Source organism: Melospiza georgiana, chromosome 25, assembly GCF_028018845.1.
Source record: "Melospiza georgiana isolate bMelGeo1 chromosome 25, bMelGeo1.pri, whole genome shotgun sequence".
Classification (NCBI taxonomy): Eukaryota; Metazoa; Chordata; class Aves; order Passeriformes; family Passerellidae; genus Melospiza; species Melospiza georgiana.
Genome location: NC_080454.1, coordinates 6034130 through 6054321, shown reverse-complemented (window position 1 = coordinate 6054321; position 20192 = coordinate 6034130). Strand labels below are relative to the sequence as shown.

The window sequence follows — 20192 nt, the reverse complement described above, 5'->3', positions numbered from 1 at the left end:
TGAACGGAAATACACCAATCCCTTCATCTAACTCTTTCACTTTTTAACCTTCTATAGCCTTTCTCCCGTGTTTTGAGAAAGAATTTGGAGAGGGCTTCCTTTTAACTGAGCTCCTAGTGTTTCAATAAGGTGCTTCCTGTAGAGAGACAGTTCCTTGAACAGCTGGAGCTGTGGTTACCAAGGGGACGTAACTCAGAGCAGGACGGGGTCAGGGGAGGATATCCCGCCGAGGCTCGTTGGGAGTGTGGGCAGGGTCTGCTGCCGGAATCAGCAGAGGGGGATCTTCCTGTGGAGCCCGAGCCTGGAGCGTGGGTAGCCCCCAGATGGCTGATGGCGGCTGATCTGGCAGCTGCCGGCAGTACAAAGGCAGGTGGGAGAGCCCGGCAGCAGCGGCGGTGCCCAGCGCAGGTGGCACGGGCAGGGCCGCCGGGGATGGGATGGCTGGGACACCCCCTGGGTGCGGTGGGCGCGGTGACCTCGGAGCAGGCGGCAGGACAGAGCAACCCCCATCTTCCCCAGCATGGCCGGCAGAGCGGCCGCGGGCCAGGCAGTGGGAGCAGGGCACACAAATTGAGCAACAGCGCCGGGGCAGGTGGAGCTGCCCTGGGCAGTGAGGCCGCACCTGGGATGGAAACCGGGGCAGGCGGAGCTGAGGCGGGCAGCGAGCCGGGACCCGGGACAGGCGCCTGGGCCACGAACAGAGGGGGCAAGACCTGCAGAGGATCCCACCCTCTTTCTGATGTTTCCTGTTGTTCCCTTCCCTTTCATTTCCCATTTTTTTTTCTTGTTTTTTCTTGGGGCATTCTGATACTTCAAAGATTTTTATTCTCCTGAAATCTCCTGTCTAACCCATGGCATATTCTCTTTCTTGTAGATTAAAAGGGGTTTTTTTACAAATAAACAGAGAACCTAACAAATCCAGACTTCTGCATGGATACATTGAAATGGCCAACCATCTAAGTCACGACCTCCTAATATTGTTTTTGTCATCATCTTTTTATTTATCCTTTGGCAAGTTACGGATACATCCTAAATCCAAGAATCCCAGTGCACCCACAGTTCCTTAAAAAATGATCACACGAAGCTTGAGTACCCCAGTGGGTTTTCTGATGCCTGTCTTCTAATATTTTCCTAGAAGTCCATTTTATTAGGTAATTGTCTTCCATCAAGAAGTTTCCATTTCCCAGATTTATCTAGTTCACTTCCTGTCTTGTTTAAGTCTTTTTTCTCGGCTTCCCTAAACTTTGGAATTTCCAGTTTTTCCTCGTTTGGAGTTAATATTAACATAACTCTTTCAGCTCCATTTTCTGCTGCATCCTTAGCTTTGTGATCTGCCAAATTATTTCCTCCTCTTTCTGGGGTCTTTCCCTTTTGGGATTCCTTAACATGTACTGTAGCTATCTCTTTTAGGTTATGGTAATGCCTTTAAAACCTCTAAAATAAGTTCCTCATATACAAGTCCTTTTCTTCTTGAATTAAGTAATCTTTTTCCTTTCCAAATTTTTTAAAGGTATGTACTACTCTAAAGGCATAACTTGAATCAGTATATATAGTTCCTTTATTTAGTGTTAAATATTCTAGTGCTCTTTTTAAAGTATATAATTCACAAGTTTGAGCTTACTAGTTTAAGGTTAATTTCTCTTTTTCCATAGTTTGCACGTTTTTCCCATCAACTTCTACATACCCTGTATTTTCTCCTTTTGCAAGGAGGTGTATCTCTGTTAGCTAACATAACTCCCAAAGGCCTGATTTTTTTTCTTTTTTTTCCCTGTATCCAACTTACTGCTTTTCTGTCTCATTTTTCAAGATCTTATCTATTCATCTTCTGCCTCTGTTTTTCACTTTCACTAACAACGTAAATACCACTTTTCTTTCAACTACACACAGAAAAATAAAAAACATTTTTCTCACACTACTTTCAGTACAATACATCTCCCTCCAAGGAAATATAGCGAAGCTTAAAATACAGAATCTACATTACCTATACTTTCATTCATCTACATTCCCTCACTTTTATTTGTCATTCACTTCCACACATTCTTTCCCACCCTCAGGACACAGAGTGGATCCCTGTTGACAGAGAATCGCTGGTCCCTGTGGCCCCCCTCACCTTGGGGTGGCCTCTGGGTCTCAGTATCTCCGGGCCTCCTGGGAGGGCCCTGACTCTGCTGCCTCGGGTGCCGTTCACCTGTGAGGCTGATTTGTGTGTCACTAACACTCTTTAGCCACGGCCCCCTCACATGCCTTGGGGACAATGGCCCGTTTGCAGGTCACCTGTACCTTATGCCACAGCCCCCACACGCCCAGGAGAGCAATGGCTTATTTGTGGGTCACACACTCCTCTTTCCACAGCCCCCCCTTCCCACCCGCCCGGGAAGCTGAGGTTGATTTTGTGTGTGACTCACTCTCACACACAACAAGACAACAATAAGGTACCTTTTGTTATAAATGATCAAATCGAGAGCCAAACTTATAAGAAAATATTATAGATAAATTTATTAATTTGTCTGTGAGACTGAAGTTCGGTCATCTACACTACCACAGCCAAGGGTCAGCGTCGAGCCCGGGTTTGGTGCTGGGTGAACACGGATCTGAGCTCCAAATGTCAGTCTCCCCCTGTTCACAAATGCTGCCTGACGCAGCGAGTTTTTTTACAGTTTATTCTGTTCGAGGCAGAGATGACCGAATGCTCTTTGTGTCCCTTCCCATGCATAACCTTGTCTTTACATGCCCAGAGGTGGACAAAGACTCAGTCCCGGTGTCTGATGTTGTCAGTAGACTCCAGGGAAGTCAGCATTCACATGCATCAGGGTGGGGCTGTGGATCATTGTGGTAGATGTAATCGTTGAGGCGATAATCACTCTTGGCTGGACCTGGTGACCCGGGGAAGCCAGCGATTATCGCCCTGGAAGCTTCTATTCTTTCATTAAAAACCCCGATGTTTATCTCAACCAAGTCCAGGAACTAGATGTATATGAATAAGACACTGCTCCTGGCCAGATGCTCAAAAGACATAATGTGGATTTTACAATATTTTATACATTAGTAGCATAAATTATCTGTACCATATACTACACTTTCACATCACCTATTACAAGTTGAGGTGTTTCTTGCCCGTCCCCGTGCTCTTGGATATCTCTCAACCCAGCTGTGTTGTGCAACCCCAGATGCTCTTCAGCATATCCTCAATCTGGCAGAATTTTCCTCAACCGTGGATGCTCTTGGAATGTTAATTCCTCAACCCAGCAGGTTTTAATTCTGGATGCTCTTGGGCTCTCTTATCCCTCAAACCAACAGAATTTTTAGGGTTCCCTTTTGTCCCGTTTCCCAGTGGATTGGGCTCAGAAACTCCTCTGCTCCCTTCCTCCGAGGGGTCCAGCCCCTCTCTGAGACCCAGTCCCAGTTACCCCGGGGGATTCTCTCACTCCTCTTATCACTCGCTGTGTCTCTTTACTGGCTGCTTCCCTCGAGGAAAGTTGGAAAGGCAGCACAGCACGGGAGACTCCAGCACTCACTTGGCAGGTCTGGGACAAGCAGCCCTCGTCTCATTCACAGCCCAAAACAGAAAATGAGGGGAGAAGGGAGCCCTAGAGCCCAAAAAGCCCCTGGACCCCAAAATGGGGAGAGCGAAGTGGGGGGAGCTTTTGGCATTGCTGAGACTGCCAGCAGCCTGGGCAGGGCAGGCACTGAGGAGAAGGGGAACCCCCAATCCAAGCGTGATCCCAAGCAGCTGGGACAGGGGGGAACCCCCGAACACCAGAGGGGAGGGACCAGGGATGGGGAACTCCTGGGAGGCTTTTTCAGGGCAGAATCTTGGTGTTTGGGAGGTTTTTCTGGAGCCCAGATAGCCAGTGACTTGTAGAGATGGACTTGGGCAGAGCGACCTTCAAACTCAATGTGTGTTGGGGAAGATGAAACAGGAAAGCCTTATAAATACGATTGTCTGGCAAAAGATTTTGTGAACATAAAAAATATAAGGAAGATTGAAATGAAAGCAAGCTCTGAGATACCTCAGTTAGTGAACAACTGGAAAACAATGGTGTGGCCCAACTGAAGGTAATCCCCTTTTGATGAAACAATTCCCTCTGCTTGCAGACAGATCCAAGGGTCAGAGCAGACCCCACTAGCTCAATAGAAGGGGTCCAAAGAGGAGTTTTTAGGGTTTAAAATGTAACACAGTATGGTGATGTAATGATTTTTACAGGCTGTATGTAAATGCTATAGGATTTGTATCTTGTACTAGATTGGTTAGTGAGCAATAGAATATTCAACACAGAAGAAGATTGATTGTATTGTAATAGGAACCTTACTCATACGCTCTTCGCTTACTCTCTTACCCTCTCACCCTCTCTACCCCTCTCTTCTCTCAGCCCTGCTCCGAGCTGTGCCTGGCAGCTCCAAGCAGGGCCCTGCACCCAGGCCCTTTGCAGTAAACCGCAAGTTCCACGACCTGGCTGCAGAGATCTCTCGTCTCCGTCTGTCCCGACTGTCCTACCCCCCAATGCTCCTACAAACGCGCTCATCCCTTGTTTTCCCCAAACCAGGATTTCCCATTGCCAAGGCCTGGGAGGCTGCAAGGAAGAGGAAGATGCCCCGGGACACTGAGGCAGGTGAGGAGGAAGTCAGTGCCCCTTTCCCCTCTGTGCTGCTCCATCTCCCAGCCCAGCATGGACCGGCTGCAGCTCAGCTCTGGGGGGATCTCCTTGCCCTTGCCTGTGGCACGGAGGCAAATCCCATCCTGTCCTTGTCCTTCCTCCCCCAGAGCAGGAGCTGAGCATGGAGAGCAGGGAGGACAAATGCCCGTGGCAGAACCTGGTGGAAGAGGCCGTTTTGAGCGGCTCCACAGCGCAGGAAGGCAACGGGGAGGAAAAGCCCTGGAGATGCCGCACGAGGAGGGGCTGCAAACGCAGCTGGCGGGGATCTGAGGGGGAAAGAGCCAGCCTGGGCCGGGAAGGCGACCAGAGATGGAGCCAGAGCTCGGAGCTGGTGCTCCATGATGGGGAGAAGCCCCACACGTGCGTGGAGTGTGGGAAGAGCTTCAGGCGGACCTCACACCTGATCAGGCACCAGAGGATCCACACTGGGGAGAAGCCCTACGAGTGTGGGGAGTGTGGGAAGAGCTTCAGCCAGAGCTCCCACCTGATCAGGCACCAGAGGACCCACACTGGGGAGAGGCCCTACGAGTGTTCCAAGTGTGGGAAGAGGTTTCAGACCAGCTCCATTCTCCTCCAGCACTATCGGATTCACAGGGAGGAGAGGCCCTTCCAATGCCCCAGCTGCGGGAAGGGATTCAAGGACAACTCCACTCTTGTCACCCACCAGCGCATCCACACTGGGGAGAGGCCCTACGAGTGTGATAAATGCAGGAATAGGTTTCAGACCTGCTCCTGTCTCCTCCGGCACTATCGGATTCACAGAGAGGAGAGGCCCTTCCGCTGCCCCGACTGCGGGAAGGGATTCAAGCGCAACTCCACCCTCATCATCCACCAACGCATCCACACTGGGGAGAGGCCCTATGAGTGTCCCCAGTGTGGGAAGAGCTTCTCACAGAGCTCTAACTTGACCCAACACCAACGGAGGCGCCACTAAGGGAAGCCCTGCGAGTGCTCCGAGTGCGGGCAGAGCTTCGTGCACTGCTCCAGCTCCATCCCCCACTGGAGGAGGCACTTTGGGCACAGCCCTGGTCACTCACGTTCTCTGTGATCCATGTTGAGAACACACCTGGCTGCTTCACCGTTTGGTTTGGCGTTAATTTTCCTCTGCTTCACCTTCATCCTTTAAAAACACCCAAAACTGGGTTAAATGAAGGAAATTGTTTGAATATATCTGAAGTTCCATAATTTCTCACTTGTTTTAGAGGGAATTTAGGATTTGGGGATGCGTTCTGTGTGGAGTGCTGCTGTTGCTAAGAGGAAGGATTTTGATCTTGCCCTTCTTTTGTTGCTAAGAACTCCTTCCCTGACCCCACCCCAATTCCACCCTTGGGATACCCTGTAAATATTCCACGGCCCTGCCTTTCACCTGACTTTCAGGGTTAAGAAATGGATTCCCAAAGGATCAGCCCTATTCCCTCTGTATTCCAACAGGATGAACCTGTTTCACTGGATTCCCAGAGGATACTGACTCTATCACTTGTTTTTTTTTGTTTGTAGTACTGCATTTGTATTTTTAATTCTACCTAATAAAGAACTGTTATTTCTACTCCCATATCTTTGCCTGAGAGCTCCTTAATTTCAAAAGTATTTAATATTTATAATGATAATAATAATAACAGTAATAATAATAATAATAATAATAATAATAATAATAATAATAATAATAATAATAGTAATCAAAGGGAGGGGGTTTACATTTTCTATTTCAGTGGAGACTCCTGAAATAGGGAGACACCCCCAGGGCTGGGCCATGTAAAATAGTTCCTGAAAGATGTAAATTAGTTTATGGATATGGATAATGGTCTATGAATATGCAACAGGCTGATGTAATTAAAACCAGACTAATTAAGAGGTGTCCCCAAAAATAACTGGGGGGGGGTCTTGGTGGCCATAACAACCTTTGCTCGAAGGTCCTTGTCTCCCATTACATCAGTCTGTTGCATATTCATGGCCTTGTATACCCATAAACTACTTTACATATTCTGGCATCAAAAGTGGATTCATCCTGTTTGGGGGTCCAACCCACTCCCAGCTCAACTTGGTGGGTCCCATCCTCCTCCCAGCTCAGTTTTTGGATCCCATACCCATCCCAGCTTAATTTGGGGTTCCCACGCCCCTCTTTTTCCCACTCTCCCTCCCCTTTTCAATCATTTCCCCAATCCCCTTCCCCGTGTTTGGTTTTAGGGGCTTCAGGGTCCTCCTGGGGTCTCCAGGCCCCTCCTGCTCCATTTTGGGGTCCCGACCCCGTTTTGGATTAATTTGGGGTCTCCAATCCATCCCCAGGGTCACCTTCCCCCCCCCCACCAAATTCCGCCCCTGGCAACTGATGAGTCATCAGCGAGGCACGCTCTGATTGGCTGGAAATTACCCTGCACGGTCTCTGAGTATTTACCGCAGTGAGAGGCCTTGGTCTGTGGCTGGCAAGTGATGAGTCAGACTCGGGCTGGGCGCTGATTGGCTGAAAATCGCTGAGCAGGGCCAGTGCTCTGAGTTTGTGCCCAGCAAGTGGATCGTCATCAGTGCCGTGCATTCTGATTGGTCGGGATCTGTTTTGGGGTGGGGATGGGAGGAACTGGGGTTACTTGGGGTCTACTTGAGTTTATTTAGGGTTTGTTTGGGGTTTATTTGGGGTTATTGATTTACTACATTTGGTTTATCTTGGGTTTAATTTGGTTTATTTCTGTTTATTTGGGGTTATATGGAATTATTTGGGTTTATTTGGAAGTATTTGGGTTTCTTTGGGCTTGTTTGGGTTTATTTGGGCTTATTTGGTATTATTTGGGGTTCTTGGGATTAATGTTGGTGTATATGGGGTTTTTTAGATGTACTTGAAATCAATTGGTGTTTTTTGGGTTTAATTTTGGGGTTTATTTTGTTATTTTGGGGTTGTTTGGATTTGTTTTGGGTTATTTGGGGGACTTTTAGGTAGTGTTTGGGTTATTTTCGAGGTATTTGGGGTTTATTTTGAGTATTTTGGGGTTATTTTGGTTATTTGTGGTCATGTGGGGTGAATAAATCCGGCAATGTTTCTCCTGCAAAAAACGGGAATTTTTCCTTAAAAATCTGAGAGTTTTTCCCCAAAAAAACTGGAATGTCCCTTAAAAATCCCGGACTTTTCCCAGCCAATAGCAGCGTTCCCTGCCCCAAACCATCCAATCACTGCACTTCATCTCCCAAATTAACGAATCACGGCACGTACTGCCCCAAACCAGCCAATCACTGCGTGTCTCCCCTCAGGAACACCAGCCTCCCTGTGTCCCGATCCAACCAATCACCGCACGCCTCCCCTCAGACACACCCGCCTGTCACGCACCTGAGCCAACCAATCAATCACTGCACGTCTCCCCTCAGCAACTCCCGCCTTCTTTGCCTCTATCCAACAAATCACCGCTCGCCTTCCCCGCCCATCTCCTGTCAATCACCATGCCCTCTATGAAACCAACCAATCACCAGGCATCTCCCCACAGCAACTCCCGCCCTCCCCACGCTGCTCCAGCCAATCAGAGCCGAGCTGGAAGCAGCGCCCCCTCACCCCGGGGCCAGGCATGGAGCGGCGCCCCGCCCCCGGGACCCCCTCAGGGACCCCCGGGAGCCGTCCCGGGCTCGGGCGGGTCCTGTGGGAGGCGCTGGAGAGAGTGGGGGAGGCGCTGGGAGAGGACGGGGGGCTCCGGGAGCTGCTGAAGAGGCACAGGGACAGGTGAGGGGTCCGGGAGGGGCCGTGAGGGGAATTTGGGGAGGGGTCTTGAGGGGGTTTGGGAGGGATTTGGGGAGGGTCTGGGGGGAACTTGAGGGGATTTTAGCGGGGTCTGGGGGTGCTGGGGGGGCTTTGGGGGGGAATTCGGGGAGGGGTCCTCGGGGGCGTGTCACGATCCGTCCTCACGGACGGGTTTCATGGTGGTTCGTGGATTTGATCTCAGGGTGCAAAAAGAACCGACATGGAACAGGGGGGTTTGCAATGATAATTGAAACAAATGCACCTTTATTGAATGACCACAGCAAAATGCGATAGAGGGATTAAGGGAGAGTAAAAGATAGAGGAAGAGAGAAAAGAGAGAGAGAGACAAAGAGAGGGGGGATAGAGCTACCAAACGTAGAGACAATGTCCTTTGGTTCAGTCCAGTCGAGGATCCACCTGTTACCTCGGGGAGATCTTGAAGTCTCTCGCTAACTCAGAGGTTTTTATTATGATAACTCTATTGGCAATTGCAAGGGAGGGGATACAGATACAATAAGGAATAGAAGTAACAGGTAGTCCACGCTCTCAGCAGTAAATGAGAGCCATTGTCTTCTTGGTCCATGGGTCACAACCTGCAGGCAAACATCTCGCTTTGGTCAGCTTGCCTCCCCCACACACCTGCCCCGGGCTGGGGGTTTCAGTTCCAGTCCTTGGAAGGAGCAGAGGGGCCTTTTCACATGGGGGTTCCATGTCTCAGTCCTTGATGGAGAGGCTCCTTCCATCTCAGTCTGTCTGTCACGGTGGTTGTAAAACAGGTGAGGGTCTTCTGTGGGGGGACCACCTGAAACTCAGAAGAAGTCCAGCCAGGCCGAGAGGTGGGACAGCTTCCAAGGCTGTTGTTGCAAAAAGGGCACGGTGCCCACTTTTTCTTGTCATTGGGCTCAGTGTAGTATACAGCAAATAACACCTATGAGAACAATGGCTTAGCAATGCTCTCAGGTCTCAGGCACATGACTTTCTCCCTTGGAGCCAGAGATTTCAGACAGGGGGGGTCTTCTCTTCAGTGGTCCCCCAATGACAATCATGAGGCAGATGAGGGAAAATCCGTACAGACTCGTACATGACCCCATGACTCACGATTGTCTTGAGGGATCTTCATCAGCGGAACTCTGGAGCATCTTTGATCAATCTGCAGAACTCGCTGTACATTGGTAGTATAACCTGGGAAAATAGGGATGTCAGAAAGAGAGGAAAAAGAGAGTGAGAGAAGAAAAACAAAGGATAGGAGAAGGAGGGGGAAAGGGAAACAATAAACAAACATAATATTGATTATCATAACAATTTTCACAAATGGTTGATTAATTAAAACAATATTACTTTTAAAACAATATTTAAATGGTTAAAACCAGTCACAAATAATCAAAAGCAAAAGCAATCAACCCATATTAATACAAGCATTAACTTTAAAAAATTATTTTCTAAAACAATTCACTAAAAATCGAACGTAATTTCCACAAAACCATAAATGGAAATCAAGGATTATTCCAAAACACATAGGCTTCATTCATAATTGCCTTGTGTCAAATGTCATGGGGATGTCCACAGTGTAGAGTACATCAGCCAAGTTGTGTGCATTAACTATAGACATTAATCTTGTCAGCTGTTTCATGCTCCACTTAATAACGAATAGGACTACTGATAAAATAAAACCAAACAGAATTAGTATCAAAAGGATAACAATGGGATGACACTGTTCAGGACACCCATGTGTCCTAGGGTGACGTTATGATGCTTGTATCCCCATTCATATGTTCTGTGCCTTTAAGACTGTCTCTGTAATGTGAAAGTTTTGTTTGGGTTTTTCTTATCAAGGACACAGAGACTGGGCAGCGCACAGTTCTGCTTTCGCCTTTTTGCTTTGCTCTCTCTCTGGCTCTTACTTCTGCTTCACTTCTGCTTGTTTTTGCTCCTGCTCATTAGCTAGTTTAGCTAAACAGTCCAAATTCCTTCCTGGACTGTTTCTCCTTTCCTTTTTTCAACCTTCTCGAACCTGCTCCAGACTGGGACCTGGGAACACCGAGAGTTTGCACCTTGTGGCTGCAGCAGCTGCCCCAGCGCCGGAGGGACTGAGAACAGAGCGACCACCCCCGAGAGAGACTTTCTGAATTTGTCACCTTTTTCAGAGCGGTGTCATCCGGTATTGTTCATTCTGTGTGCTGGGGGTGCTGTGCCTGTTAAATAAACAGGTTCTTTCCCCTTCTCTCGGAGGAATCCTTCCCAAACCGGTTGGGGGGAGGGGCCGTGTGGGTTTGCTTTCTGGAGGGGCCCCTTTGGAGATTCTCTACCAAATTTACCCTAAACCAGGACAAAATTTGGCGCCCAATACGTGGGGCTTGAGAGAGAGTGGAGAAACCCTGTTTTGAGTGCATTTTGGTTGCCATTACTCTGTGTTTGTATAAAGCAGTTAATAGCTATGCTTTTTGAATTCATGATGTCTGTTGGGGTGAAGGCTTGCATGCATTTCTGGTCCCTAGGGTTTTTTGAGATTTTAATACCTCCGTGGTCCCTAGGTTTATTTTCTTATCCAGAAATAGCTTTATATTGTCCCTAATATGTAGTTTTTATAGCAGAGGGGCAATGACCAGAATAGCTATCCTGCTGGGCTTGGTGGCAATGATTTGCAAGAAGTTTATAAACATGCTGGGGTCTGCTCCAGGTATGAATGGTTCATGGCTACGGTTATGCATCCAGTTTGTTAGAGGAGGAGCAGCAGGGGATCAGGCATTTCAGCCTTTGCTTTCCTTCTTCTCCTATGAATCTGTTGCATCACTATTGAAGGATGTTGAGTTTCCGCTAAATGTTAAAGAAACCATCTTTCTGGTATTGAGTCTGGTAACCTTCCTCTACACAGCCTGCTGCTTCTCTAGGATGAGGGCTGAGATTTCTAGACAGGCTGATGAGACCCCTGACTCAGGAGTAGACCCCAGTGTGGAAAATCCTAAGTGGTGTGGGAAATGGGAGGATATGGGCCAAATCCTGAAGGAATTCTCTGACCCTATGGTCTGGGATTTTCCCCATGAGCAAATTCAGAACCCAGCTGAGGTGGGGAAATATCTGAAAGAGAAGTACCAGGATGAGCCTAAGGAGAGGAAGGTCATTGCAGTGAGCTGGGCCCTGGCTTGTGCTCATCGCTCACTGCTAGATCCTGTCGGGCAGCAGACAGAGGCAGGGGGGCAGGGAGATAAATCAGCAGCTATCCCGGTGACTCAGGCTGCAGCCAACAGCCCAGGCTCGAAGCCAGCAGCCAAACCAGATAGTGAGCCTAAGCCAGCAGCTAAACCAGAAAATAAGCCTGAACCAATGGCTGTTGTTGCCAGTACTAGAAGTGGAAAATGCACGGACAAGACCAATTGACCAGTGGATGACGAGGATGATGATGATGAAGGAGAAGGAACCTCAATGCCTCCTGACATAAAATCAGGAGTCAACGCAGCAGGTGCAAGATCAGATGCAAATATTTAGTCCTTTCCCCTGAAGGAACTTCGTGGCTTACGGAAGGATTCCATGTGGGGACAGGGTCTGTTTCTATTGCTGGTGTGACAGGGGCATCACAGGATTTTACTTTGGTGGAAGCTGAGGTGAGCCTGACTGGAAATGAATGGAAGAAACACCCTATTGTGACTGGTCGAGAAGCCCCATGCATTTTAGGTATAGACTTCCTCCGACGTGGCTATTTCAAAGACCCAAAGGGACTCAGATGGACATTTGGAATAGCTGCTGTAGAGACAGAGGGTGTCAAGCAGTTGAACAGCTTGCCTGGACTGTCAGAAAGCCCATCTGCAGTAGGACTTCTGAAGGGAGAAGAGCAACAGGTGTCAATTGCCATTTCCACAGTGCATCGACGACAGTATAGAACCACTCGAGACGCTGTGATCCCCATCCAAAAGATGATCCAAGAGCTGGAGAGCCAAGGTGTGGTCAGCAAGACCCACTCACCCTTCAACAGTCCCATTTGGCCTGTGCGAAAATCTGAAGGAGAATGGAGATTGACTGTGGACTACCGTGCATTGAATGAAGTGACTCCACCACCCAGCGCTGCCGTGCCAGACATATTAGAGCTCCAGTACGAGCTGGAGTGCAAGGCAGCGAAGTGCTTTGCCACTATAGACATTGCCAATGCATTTTTCTCCATTCCTCTGGCAGCAGAATGCAGGCCTCAGTTTGCTTTCACATGGAGGGGAGTGCAGTACACCTGGAACCGACTGCCCCAGGGGTGGAAGCACAGCCCCACCATCTGCCATGGACTGATCCAGACTGCACTGGAAAGGAGTGAGGCTCCAGAACATCTGCAGTATATTGATGACATCATTGTGTGGGGGAACACAGCTGCGGAAGTGTTTGAGACAGGGAAGGAAATCATCCAAATCCTCCTGGGAGCTGGTTTTGCCATTAAAAAGTCAAGGTAAAGGGACCAGCTGGTGAGATTCAGTTCCTGGGAGGGAAGTGGCAAGACGGACTGTAGTAAACCCCATACATTTAGCAAAAGCACCATGGACAATTTAACAAAAGAAATGCTGACACAACAGCAAGGAAGCTTCCTGACTCCATGGACATCTGCCCTATAAACTGTCTCTATAACCATGTAAGGCAATGCCATGGTAGCCTTTACCTATCGGTCATTTTATGATCCCCCTAATCCCTTGCCATTGGTCAAGTTTGGATACTTGCCAAGCCTATAAAAGTAGCCTGCTGTACCCTACTAGCTCAGAAGGAGAAGAGCCGAGACCCTTCGCGGACCCCCAAATAAAGCCTTCTCTGTGGAACACCTTCTGCCTTCTTCTCCTCTCTCCGTCTGCTGCTGCCTCAAGCCCGGGGCTCCACTACCCAGCAAGCAAAGAGATGAGGTCCTAAGAGCTGCTAATCACTATAGAGCTGAATATCACCAGGCTTGCTAGAAAGGTAGCCCCGCGGCATTGGCCTGAGCTGGCTTTGGGCACCCGCTCCCTCCTCAGGGACTGAGATCCTGAGCACCAAGGCTCTGCTTCATGATAAGGCTGATCGGAGGCCTTATTAATGGATGGCATCAGATTCCTACAGACGTAATCAACAAGATCACAGCAATGTCTCCACCCACCAATAAGAAAGAAACACAAGCTTCCCTAGGTGCCACAGGCTTTTGGAGAATGCACATTCCTGAGTACAGTCAGATCGTGAGCCCTCTTTACCTGGTCACCTGCAAGAAGAACGAGTTCCACTGGGGCCCTGAGCAGCAACAAGCCTTTGCCCAGATCAAGCAGGAGATTGCTCATGCAGTTGCCCTTGGCCCAGTCAGGACAGGACCAGAGGTGAAGAACGTGCTCTACTCTGCAGCTGGGAACCATGGCTTGTCCTGGAGCCTTTGGCAGAAGGTGCCTGGGGAGACTCGAGGCTGACCACTGGGATTTTGGAGTCGAAGCTACAGAGGGTGAGAAGCCAACTGCACTCCAACAGAGAAGGAAATCTTGGCTGCCTGTGAAGGAGTCCAGGTTGCCTCAGAGGTGATTGGCACGGAAGCACAACTCCTCCTGGCACCCCGACTACCGGTGCTGGGGTGGATGTTCAAAGGAAAGGTTCCCACGCCCCACCACACCACTGATGCTACATGGAGTAAACGGATTGCTCTTATCCCACAGTGTGCCCGTACTGGAAACCTGAATCGCCCTGGGATTTTGGAGATAATTACAAACTGGCTGCAAGGTGAGAACTTACTGATGAAGAGCCACAAGAACCAGTGACACGGGCTGAAGAGGCTCCTCCCTATAACCAACTGTCCCCAGAGGAAACGCACTACGCTCTTTTCACTGACTGTTCCTGTCACATTGCAGGGATGGACCAGAAGTGGAAAGCAGCCGTATGGAGCCCCACATGACAGGTGGCAGAGGCTACTGAAGGAGAAGGTGGATCAAGTCAACTTACAGAACTCAAAGCCGTTCAGCTGGCCCTGGACATTGCTAAGGGAGAGAAATGGCCAAAGCTCTGCCTCTACACTGATTCATGGATGGTAGCCAATGCTCTGTGGGGATGGCTGGAGAGGTGGGAAAAGGCCAACTGGCAGCGTAAGTGTCACGGTTTGACGCTGGCACAATGCCAGTGTCCCCATAAAATATATGCTCCCTGGTGTCTGCTGTGAGATGTGACCAGGAATAAGCAAAGCAGGCCCCCACTTAGAAATAAAGAAAAGAAACCTTTATTAACTAAACTACAACTCTAAGTAACAATAAACACACAGGGAAAATGAAAACTTTCCAAAAACATTTCCTCCCCCTCCCACCAAATTTCCAATACACCTATCCCACAAATCACCAACTCTTGGTCCATCACCACCCTTTAGGTAATCAATTCTCAGTTCATCAAGGGGAGAGGAGTCCTTCTTGTGCCACAAGCTTCCCCAGGAAACACCGTTGAAACCTCGTGTGTTTCCACGTCACTCGTGGCACCGCCTGGAGAACATCTGCCATCTTCCTTCCATGTCCAGTGCTCTCACCACTGCACATGGACCAGAGCTGCTTCTAGGGTTGTCCTTTTAAGGATGCTTTGTCCCGTTCCAAAAAGGGCACAGTCTTACCTTTGGGACACCTGTGCCCCCCAAATTTCACCCCCTGGGGCCCAGGGGTACCAACACTGAACCCTCTTGGCTCTGAGCCATTGCCTTCCTCTGGATGCAGTCTCTGTGTCACAGGAAACATGGTTCTGTCCATGGCCATACAGGAAAAGTCCAGCTAAGGCCACTCCATCATCTCTTCCCACCTAAGATTCTTCTCTACTCTCCCGACATCTTTCACTTGCCCAGACCTTCACACTTGCACATTTCCTTCCTCCATTTCATCTCTTATCTCTCTTCTAGGAAAGGTTAATGTTCTGCAAAGTTTTCCTTGTCCAAAAAAGGGTTAAAAGCTCGGGCTCTACCCGCCCAAAGCTCCCACAGCTGCCAGGCCCCTTCTCGCTGCATCCCCCCGCCCTTCTCCGCCCTTCTCCGCCAGCCGCCCTTCTCCGCCAGCCGGGCTGTGCTGCCAGCACAGGATATCAAATTTCACGGGGCCACAGGCACTCCGTCTCTCTCTGTGTCCTGGGGGGCAGGTGTGGCTGCCCGATGCCCCTCAGGGCTCTTCCACCCTTCCATCCTCGGGCCAGGCCTACCTCACCCAGCCCCAAACCAGCCAGGAGCTGGGCAGGGGAGGCCCGACCTGCTTCCCTTGTTGGAACCCAAGAGAGCTTCCCCCCGGGAGTGCTCTGCTTTTTAACCCCTGTGTTCTCAGAGGTGTATCCAATGTCCCCAGTGGCCAAACCAGGTGCCAGTATTCAAATGTGAGCACCTACTGGCCTGACCACTTCATATCCCAGAAAACTAACTTCCTCTCAAACCACGACATCTATATAATCTCAGTCCAGTTTATCCCAGTCTGTAGGAACCCAGTCCATTTGATCCCAATCCATATTTGATCCCAGTCCATATTTAATTCCTGTCCATACCTTACCCTAGTCCATATTTGATCCCAGTCCAAATTGATCCTAGTCCAAAATTGATCACAGCCCTGATTTGATCCCAGTCCAGTATATCCCAGTCCATACTTGATTTTAGTCCCTATTTGATCCCAGTCCATGTTTGATCCCAGTCCATGTTTGATCCCAGTCTGTACTGCCCTTCACACATTCCAAAAGTCTGGAATTCCAGCTTCCAGCCAGGAAAAGATGTTCCTGCCCTTGAAGGGAAATGGAGCAAAATCCTACAGAGACATTTCCCTGCCAGCCTTCAGGACTTCAGCTCCTGGGACTGGGAATTGAAATAATAATTGGGAAATAAAATAATAAATAATCAGGGGAGGGTCTGTGGGGACAGAGGGGTCATCTAAATCAGGGCAAGGGTCAATTAAATCAGGGCAGGAATCAATTAAATCAGGGGAAGGTGAATTAAAACAGGGAAAGGTCAACTAAATCAGGGGAGGGTCTTTGGTGGCAGGGGTCAATTAAATCAGGGGAGGGTCTTTGGTGGGCACTGGGGCAATAAATCAGGGGAGAGTATTGGGTGGTCCCTGAGGCAATTAAATATAGGGAGGGTCTCTGGTGGTGCCTGGGTCCAGGGAGACACTGAGAGAGAAATGGAGCAGGCGAAGAGAGGTAGGAGAGAAAAGGGACACAAAGACAATGAGCTGAGAAGGCGGCACTCTGCAAACAGAACTGCAACAGACTGAACATGAACGGGAGAGAAATCAGTAAGTCTCAGAGTTTTATTTGCTGTCAAATATATCCCACACACCCAGCCCGACACAATCTCCATCCCACCACTCTAATTGGGACCCCACGACTCTAAATCATTTCCCAACCTCATCTCAGCCTGGTGGTTGTGGAATTGAGTGAGTTTGGCATGGGATTGAGTTTTTTGAGGTGGGTTTGAGCTCTTTTTGGGGTAAGATTGAGCTGTTTTCACTGGGATTTGAGTGGTTTGGAGGTGACAGATCCATTCCTCTTGGCTTTTGCAGTGCAAAGAGATGGAGAATAGAGAAAAATTAAGGTGAAATTAAAAGGCGAAGCAGCCAGGTATGTTCTCAACATGGATCACAGGGAATGTGGCTCACCTGGGCTGTGCCCAAAGTGCCTCCTCCAGTGGGGGATGGAGCTGGAGCAGTGCACGAAGTTCTGCCCGTACTCGGGGCACTCACAGGGCTTCCCTTACCGGTGCCTCCGTTGGTGTTGGGTCAAGCTAGAGCTGCTGGAGAAGCTCTTCCCACACTGGGGACACTCGTAGGGCCGCTCCCCAGTGTGGATGCGCCGGTGGGTGATGAGGTTGCAGTTGTACTTGAATCCCTTCCCACAGTCGGGACAGCGGAAGGGCCTCTCCTCTGTGTGAATCCGATAGTGCAGGAGGACACTGGAGCTGGTCGGAAACCTCTTCCTGCATTTATCACACTCGTAGGGCCTCTCCCCAGTGTGGATGCGCCGGTGGGTGATGAGGGCGGAGTTGTCCTTGAATCCCTTCCCACAGTCGGGGCATTGGAAAGGCCTCTCGTCCCTGTGAATCCGATAGTGCCGGAGGAGAATGGAGCTGGTCTTAAACCTCTTCCCACACTTGGAACACTCATGGGGCCTCTCCCTAGTGTGGGTCCTCTGGTGCGTGATCAGGCTGGAGCTCTGGCTGAAGCACATCCCACACTCGGAGCACTTGTACGGCCTTTCTCCAGTGTGGGTCCTCTGGTGCCTGATCAGGTGGGAACTCTGGCTGAAGCTCTTCCCACACTCCCCACACTCGTAGGGCCGCTCCCCAGTGTGGATCCTCTGGTGCTGGTTCAGGCTGGAGCTCCAGCTGAAGCACTTCCCACACTTGGAACACTCATAGGACTTCTCTCCAGTGTGGATCCGCTGGTGCCTGATCAGCCTGGAGCTCACGCTGAAGCTCTTCCCACACTCCTCACACTCGTAGGGCCGTTCCCCAGTGTGGATCATCTGGTGGCTGATCAGGCTGGAGCTCACGCTGAAGCTCTTCCCACACTCCCCACACTCATAGGGCTTCTCCCCAGTGTGGATCCTCTGGTGGCTGATCAGGCTGGAGCTCACGCTGAAGCTCTTCCCACACTCCCCACACTCGTAGGGCCGTTCCCCAGTGTGGATCCTCTGGTGCCTGATCAGGTTGGAGATCCACCTGAAGCTCTTCCCACCCTCCACGCACGTGTGGGGCTTCTCCCCGTCATGGAGCTGCTCATGGAGCACCAGCTCCAAGCTCTGGCTCCATCTCCGGCCGCCTTCCCGGCCCAGGCTGGCTCTTTCCCCCTCAGATCCCCGCCGGCTGCGTTTGCAGCCCCTCCTCGTGTGGCATCTCCGGGGCTTTTCCTCCCCGTTGGCTTCCTGCGCCGTGGAGCTGCTCAAAACAGCCTCTTCCACCAGGTTCTGCCGCGGGCATTTGTCCTCCCTGCTCTCCATGCTCAGCTCCTGCTCTGGGGGAGGAAGGACAAGGACAGGATGGGATTTGCCTCCATGCCACAGACAAGGGCAAGGAGATCCCCCCAGAGCTGAGCTGCAGCCGGGCTGTGCTAGGCTGGGAGATGGAGCAGCACAGAGGGGAAAGGGGCACTGACTTCCTCCTCACCTGCCTCAGTGTCCCGGGGCATCTTCCTCTTCCTCGCAGCTTCCCAGGCCTTGGCAATGGGAAATCCTGGTTTGGGGAAAACAAGGGATGAGCGCGTTTGTAGGAGCATTGGGGGGTAGGACGGTCGGGACAGACGGAGACGAGAGAGCTCTGCAGCCAGGTCATGAAACTTGTGGTTTATTGCAAAGGGCCTGGGTGCAGGGCCCTGCTGGGAGCTGCCAGGCACAGCTCGGAGCAGGCCCGAGAGAAGAGAGGGGTAGAGAGGGTGAGAGGGTAAGAGAATAAGAGGGGAAGAGCATAAGAGAGTAAGGTTCCCGTTACAATACAATAAATCTTCTTCTGTGTTGAATATTCTATTTCTCACTAACCAATCTAGTACAAGATACAAATCCTATAGCATTTACATACAGCCTGTAAAAATCATTACATCACCATACTGTGTTACATTTTAAACCCTAAAAACTCCTCTTTGGACCCCTTCAATTGAGCTAGTGGGCTCTGCTCTGACCCTTGGATCTGTGTTGTTGTCATCTTATTGTATTTCATATTTCTGGAGTCCCATATATTGTTATGATATTCTTAAAGTCCATACCTTCTAGCTGGTTTTCTACCATACAGCTCCTCTCTGCTCTGCTGTTCCTCATGGCTTCACAGGGGCTCCTTCTGGGCTCTCGACCCACCCCCTTTTATCCCAGCTATCTTTGCAAGCCACAGCTGCTGCCCAACTAAGGACTTTACAGCTGTGGCTCATTTAGAGCAACTAGGACCCACTTATCCAATACATAGGACTCTCACTACATTTCCCCTTTTTTCTGTTACTAACAGATGTATTCAAATACAATATCGATATTCAAGTACAATATATTCATTTCCTTTACAATACATGTTTTATCCCAAGACTCAAAGGCCCCATACACCACACAAGTACAATACACACATTCCCCCATGGCTCAAAGCTCATGTACAACACACACAGCTTCTTGACTCAAGGGCCATAATCCAGCACAGCTCTTTAAGATTCAATAGCTATGTTCTTTCTGCAGTTCTAGGCTGCCTTTTCTTCCACAGCTCTTCAGGCTGCTACAGCTCTCAGGCTATCCTTATTTTCCACAGCTCTTCAGGCTGCATACCTCTATCATGTCGGGGTCACCAATTGTTGTTGTTATCTTATTGTATTTCATATTTCTAGAGTCCCATACTCTTGTTATGATATTCTTAAAGTCCATACCTTCATGGCTGGTTTTCTACCATGCAGCTCCTCTCTGCTGTGCAGTTCCTCATGGCTTCACAGGGGCTCCTTCTAGGCTCTCGACCCACCCCCTTTTATCCCAGTTGCCTTCATGAGCTACAGCTGCTGCCCAACCAAGGACCCCGCAGCTGTAGCTCATCCAGAGCAACAGGACCCACCTATCCAATACATAGGACTCTCACTACATGTCTGCAAGCAGAGGGAATTGTTTCATCAAAATGGGGATTACCTTCAGTTGGGCCACACCATTGTTTTCCAGTTGTTTACTAACTGAGGTATCGCAGAGCTTGCTTTCATTTCAATCTTCCTTATATTTTTTATGTTCACAAAATCTTTTGCCAGACAATCGTATTTATAAGGCTTTCCTGTTTCATCTTCCCCAACACACATTGAGTTTGAAGGTCGCTCTGCCCAAGTCCATCTCTACAAGTCACTGGCCATCTGGGCTCCAGAAAAACCTCCCAAACACCCAAGATTCAGCCCTGAAAAAGCCTC

At 49.7% G+C, this 20192-nt stretch overlaps 1 protein-coding gene and 1 pseudogene across 1 annotated transcript; one reads left to right on the top strand and one right to left on the bottom strand.

Annotated features, from left to right (window-relative positions):
- LOC131093377 (uncharacterized) overlaps positions 1–20192 on the bottom strand; it is a 1138058-nt pseudogene that overhangs the window by 514514 nt on the left and 603352 nt on the right.
- LOC131093415 (zinc finger protein 572-like) lies at positions 3618–6189 on the top strand. Its single transcript, XM_058040580.1, has 3 exons — positions 3618–3679; positions 4420–4610; positions 4763–6189. Exons 1-3 carry the CDS (start codon positions 3618–3620, stop codon positions 5587–5589), a joined length of 1080 nt encoding a protein of 359 aa, XP_057896563.1. The 3' UTR covers positions 5590–6189.

Bases quoted from the DNA above. Each gene is read 5' to 3' on its own strand.
- LOC131093415 (XM_058040580.1), top strand. From the start codon at position 3,618: ATGGGGAGAGCGAAGTGGGGGGAGCTTTTGGCATTGCTGAGACTGCCA. The intron at 3,680-4,419 runs GCAGGCACTGAG...CCCTGCACCCAG, and splicing joins CTGCCAGCAGCCTGGGCAGG to GCCCTTTGCAGTAAACCGCA. The intron at 4,611-4,762 runs GTGAGGAGGAAG...TTCCTCCCCCAG, and splicing joins GCCCCGGGACACTGAGGCAG to AGCAGGAGCTGAGCATGGAG.